Genomic DNA, 6,000 nt, shown 5'->3' on the forward strand with positions numbered 1-6,000 from the left:
TTTACTTGAGTATTTTTTTTTACGTGTGTACTTTACTTCAGTGCTTTCATTTTATGCTACTTTACACTTAACCTCACCTCAACCCAAACCACATGCCTGAAGTTCACATGAGGTCAGACTGCAGTTTAATGCCACTCATAAAACATTCCCCTGATCTGAGGAACACAGTTTAGTGAGGAATCTAATGCTTTTAGTTTAATTAGCTGGAATCATCCGTATACATAAAGGGTGGTATATGAATGGGTTAAGAGGCAATGCTGCTACTCTGTGGTTGATGCGGGATATGGCATGCAGACCGATATGGTGTCAGATGATATGAATGCCAATCCTCTGTTTAACAATTCTGTGCTTTAGTTTTCTTACAGGTAACAGGGGATTTGAACCTTTTCTGTTTAACCGTAAATGGTTTGTACCTAACATGTTGAGTATATAGTGCACAACCTCAAACTCATACAATACAAATAGAATAGAATAGAATAGAATTCCTGACCTGTCCGGTGGTGCTTATCAGATGTGAAGCTGCTGGGAGTTTGTTCCAAGGGTGGGGCTGAAGAGCATTTACTATACATTGGAGCACCAGAGACAATCACTACACTTGATTTCTCTCCATGTGTCTGCACCGTGGAGTCCTTACATACAGAGTTAACTGTTTGAAGAAAATGCATCCCAGATACTGTGTTACCTGCCTGAAAGAAGTCATGAGGAAAAAGCATGGATTTTCAGTTTTTACTGCCTTGTGAATTCATTTTCAGGAGATATTTATTTACCACCTCAGGTCTGGAAAATATACGAATGCAGGGGGTTTTCTTATTCATTAAAGAGCTGAAAAAAGACCACAGTCAAAGTGAAGTAGTCATGACCGCAGAAAGCATTGCATTTATTTGACAAAATAAGTTACTAGTTACTTTACAAATACAAATGATTAGATTAAACAAAATATGAATAAACAGTGATATATAATTAAAGGTTAAGATATCCAGCAGCAGTATATAAAGTAAACGTTGCTCCACTTTTAACAGCTGTGATGAACACATTAACGTAAACAAAATGAAAGAATCCAGTAATTCAATATAAGATTCTAAAATGGGACATTGGGCGCAGTAAGTACTTTTACTTTTGGTACTTTGACTATTTTTTGATTCCAATACGTCTCAGTTTATGCTGCTTTATACTTCTACTGCAATTTTTGTTACTAGTTAGATATAGATTATGAGATGATTCAAAACATAAATCAATTATTAAATACACTTTGACAGATATTTATAGTTTATGATATCCAGCAGCAGGACACCAAGTTAATCAAATTAGCTCCACATTTACTAACTGTGATAAAACACATCAATAATCATTATAGTAACACAATGCGATTCTGAAAAGGGCCATTATGCATAAGGAGTACTTTTACTTTTGGTACTTTAAGTATATTTTGATACCAATGCTTTTGTACTTTTACTTGGAACAGAGAATTTTTACCTTGTAGTATTTCTACTTTTGCTTTAGTAGAATATCTGAGTACTTCTTACACCACTGCTACCATGAGTGTGGAGCTGTGTGCTACGAAAGCCTGAATTTACAAGAAATAGTTTACAGCTGAAGAATGTTTTCAAATGTAGAGCAGGTTGTAAGCGAGGCTCCGTTTGTAAATGAGGAAACAGTTCAGAGAGTCAGCGCTCAGAGTTTGATGAGCCCTCCCTCTTCTTCCTGCTCTCAGACGCAGCCAGCTACACTCTGTATTCCCTGGTTCCTCCCCTTTAGATCCACACTGAGGAGGATGGGTGTAACCAACATGTGGGTAAAGTACAAGAGCTGATAGGCCACATTCACTGCACACACACATGCTGTTCAGATAACCTGTCAGACTAGTTTCAGCTCTCAGGAAGTGAAACTCAGACACTCGCTGCCACTGAGAGGAGAAATGGCGCAGAAAGGAGTTCAGCTGGACCGGGAAACCTTCTCTTGTTCGATCTGTCTGGATCTACTGAAGGATCCGGTGACCACTTCCTGTGGACACAGCTACTGCATGAAGTGTATTAAAGCCCACTGGGATGGAGAGGATGAGAAGGAGATCCACAGCTGCCCTCAGTGCAGGCAGAGCTTCACACCGAGGCCTGTCCTGCTGAAAAACACCATGTTAGCAGCTTTAGTGGAGGAGCTGAAGAAGACTGGACTCCAAGCTGCTCCTGCTGATCTCTGCTATGCTGGAGCTGAAGATGTGGCCTGTGATGTCTGTACTGGGAGAAAACTGAGAGCCTGTAAGTCCTGCCTCGTTTGTCTTATATCTTACTGCGAGAAACACCTCCAGCCTCATTATGAATTGCATGCCTTTAAAAAACACAAGCTGGTGGAGCCCTCCAAGAAGCTCCAGGAGAACATCTGCTCTCGTCACGACGAGGTGATGAAGATGTTCTGCCGCACTGATCAGCAGTGTATCTGTTATCTCTGCTCTGTGGACGAACACAAAGGCCACGACACGGTGTCAGCTGCAGCAGAGAGGACTGAGAGGCAGAGAGAGCTGGAGGGGAGTCGACTAAACATCCAGCAGAGAATCCAGGATGGAGAGAAGGAGGTGAAGCTGCTTCAGCAGGAGGTGGAGGCCGTCAATGGCTCTGCTGAGAAAGCAGTGGAGGACAGTGAGAAGATGTTCACTGAGCTGATCCGTCTCATGGAGAAAAGAAGCTCTGATGTGAAGCAGCAGCTCAGATCCCAGCAGAAGAGAGAAGTGAGTGGAGTCAGAGAGCTCCAGGAGAAGCTGGAGCAGGAGATCTCTGAGCTGAAGAGGAGAGACGCTGAGCTGAAGCTGCTGTCTCTCACAGAGGATCACAACCAGTTTCTGCTCAGCTACCCCTCCTCACTGCCAGCCCTCAGTGAAGCTACACACTCCTCCAGCACCAACATCCGTCCTCTGAGCTACTTTGAGGACGTGACGGCGGCCCTGTCAGCAGTCAGAGACAAACTACAGGACGTCCTGAGAGAGGAATGGACAAACGTCTCACCGACTGAAGTGGATGTTTTACTCTCAGCAGCAGAGCCCACCACCAGAGCTGGGTTCTTAAAATATTCACAGGAAATCACTCTGGATCCAAACACAGCACACACACGGCTGGTATTATCTGAGGGGAGAAGAAAAGCAACATACATGGAACAACATCAGTCTTATTCTCGTCACCCAGACAGATTCACTAATTATCCTCAGGTCCTGAGTAGAGAGAGTCTGACTGGACGTTGTTACTGGGAGGTGGAGTGGAGAGGGGGAGGAGTTTATGTAGCAGTGACATACAAGAATATCAGCAGAGCAGGGTGGGGGTATGAAAGTTTATTTGGAAACAATGACAAATCCTGGGCGTTAATTTGTGACCAAAACAGTTATACATTTCGTTACAACAGAATCAAAACTCCCGTCTCAGGTCCTCGGTCCTCCAGAGTAGGAGTGTACCTGGATCACAGAGCAGGTATTCTGTCCTTCTACAGCGTCTCTGAAACCATGACTCTCCTCCACAGAGTCCAGACCACATTCACTCAGCCGCTACATGCTGGAGTTTGGGTTTATAATGTTGGAGCCACAGCTGAGTTTTGTAAACTGAAATAGCCTGAAGTCATTTGAGGAACTCTTCTACTTCTTAAACTCATTGTGTCCATCATTGTTGCTGAGAGCTGAGTGTTCATGTCTTCACTGCACAGAGATCAGCTGTCAATCAAACATTATGGGATATGCTTTAACATCTTCTCAAGAGTTGTTCTGTAGATGTTGGAGTTTCTTTAGGCGGCGCTCCTTCCTGTGTCTGTTTAGTCATGGAGGCTGTCACTGCTCAGGAGGATTTCTGTTAACCTCAACTCAGATTTCTCTGCATGGAAATGTAAACTTTGCTCTAAATATTTGTTGAACATCGATATTGATGTATTTGTATGTTGGTGTTTCTCTTGTAAAGCATGAGAGAGAGAAAGCACCAGAGCTTCTTTCATTGTAGATATTTTTATTCTAAATGTCTTTTATTTTTGACTAAGTCTCAATGTGTTGAATGCATAAATGAAAGTTTGAAGAAGGAAATAAAACAGATTAAAAGAAAAGCTAACAGGTTGAGTTTGTAATAAATTGTGTTTCTATTTTCAAGATGTGAGATTAGTGTCACATTTACATGTCTGTAAAAAATAAAATGTTGGGTTTTTTCTTGTTAATAAAAGAGCTAAGAGGACACAAGTGAACATCTCAGGCTTTGTTTGTAATCTTAAAATGAATGATCTCTCCTCTCCAGTGAAGCTGCACTAAGTTGAGTTGAATTTGTAATACATGTAGTTCTTTTTTTGCTGCTACGTCCCCAATAAGCTCTAGGACAAAAATGGAGACACTGCAACAAATAACATTGAGAGAGTCGGGGGGAAAGTGAACACAAGCGCATTTATTTACACCAAAGAATGGAGAGGAAGAACCGTCTATGGAAGAGGATTAGGAACATGTGGAGAAATGTGAGATCTGAACAAAAGTGATTTTTTTTTTATGTTTCAAGATTTTAGTCAGAATATTGAAAAACAAGCCAGAATTCAGAATATTTTTAATACATCTTTTTCTTAAGAACATTTATTTTCTGAAAATCTCAGAATTCAGAATAAATATATTTTATTCCTTGTTTTTAATGAAATTACAGAAATCTGAGATTAAAGTCAGAAATAAATCGCTTTGGTCAAACCTCAACATGTTCTTTACTAGTGAAAGTCAGAATTCTGATTAAAAGAAATTCAGATTTTTTAAAGAAAATCTCAGAAATCTGACTTTTTCTTAAAATATATTTTAATTATTTTCATGAAAACCTTCAGAATTAGTTTTCATAGATCTGAGATTTAAGCAAAAATTTTTGATTTATTGCTCAAAAGAAAAAATCAGTTTTGGTCAGGTCCAAAAGATACATCCACATGTGGTCCTAATCCTCTTCTGTATTTCAGAAAAGCAGAAAAGCATTGTTACCAGGATGAGAGAGGATGCTAGATCTGCCTGAAACTGTCTCCTGTTCAGCATCTCCTGCTTTGGCATCTTTAGAGCTTTGCAGAAATGACATCCTCTGTGATATCTGGAGCAGAGAAATCAGTATTGGGACTGATCAAATCTTTTTTCAGCCAGCGATACCTGTCACGGGGCTTGGTGTGTTTATTTGGTTGGGGCTCGATGTCCACATAATCACTGACTGGGCGGCCATTGGGTTCAGATAAGAGATAAGATAAGATGGTACTTTATTGATCTCGATTTGGGACATTGTTGTGTTGCAGCAGCATAAAAGACATGGCATTGTCCAATAACGATTAAAAAAGACTAGAAATAAACAAGAAAGTAGAAAATATAGATGTTGACTTTACACATTAACAATGACAAAAACAAAATATAAAGCAAGTTATTATATAAACATAAGTATATGAGGGATGGATTGTTGTTGGCTTTCTTTGTCCACTTGTCCACAGGCATCTTCTTCTGCCTCTTCTTCACTCATAGCAGTGTCACTGTCCTCTGATTCCATCTCAAAATCACTTTCTCCTTTTTGGATGGCAGCAGTGGTCGTTGGACGCGGGGGATCGCCGTTCCCCCACTTTCTTTGAAGCATGATTTTTTTTGAATAGTCTAATAAATATAAAATCACTGCCAGTGTTATCAATTGCAAGTGTGTATTTGTTGTAATAATGACGAAAACATAATACATTTCACAGTAATTATAATAACAAATAAAAACGATTTTAAAAAGTATCCGTCCAGATTCAATGTTGTTTGCAGAGCCGGCCCGACCCATTAAGCGACATAAGCGGCCGCTTAGGGCCCCCTAGCTTGACTTATTGTTGGACATGAAGCTAGAAGCTACCTTACAGTACACAGTTGATCCGGTGTCCTGTCAAGTTAAAGTGTTTCATAGTTAGCTTAGCTAAGCATCAACCTAGCACTGACATATATGGATGTTATGTTACAGTATTTCTGAGAAAAAGTCAGCTGAAATGGTGGCATAGTTGCCACTGCTTTACGTGCCA

At 40.4% G+C, this 6,000-nt stretch overlaps 1 protein-coding gene across 1 annotated transcript; it reads left to right on the forward strand.

Annotated features, from left to right (window-relative positions):
- The first annotated feature begins 1,031 nt into the window (after positions 1 to 1,031).
- Positions 1,032 to 4,195, forward strand: LOC307019377 (tripartite motif-containing protein 16-like). Its single transcript, XM_079650222.1, has one exon. It carries the CDS (start codon positions 1,916 to 1,918, stop codon positions 3,584 to 3,586), a length of 1,671 nt encoding a protein of 556 aa, XP_079506348.1. The 5' UTR covers positions 1,032 to 1,915; the 3' UTR covers positions 3,587 to 4,195.
- Positions 4,196 to 6,000: the final 1,805 nt, after the last annotated feature.

Source organism: Notothenia rossii (assembly GCF_949606895.1).
Source record: "Notothenia rossii genome assembly, chromosome: 9".
NCBI lineage: Eukaryota > Metazoa > Chordata > Actinopteri > Perciformes > Nototheniidae > Notothenia > Notothenia rossii.

Coding starts and splice junctions, on each gene's coding strand:
- LOC307019377 (XM_079650222.1), top strand. CDS start 1,916: ATGGCGCAGAAAGGAGTTCAGCTGGACCGGGAAACCTTCTCTTGTTCG.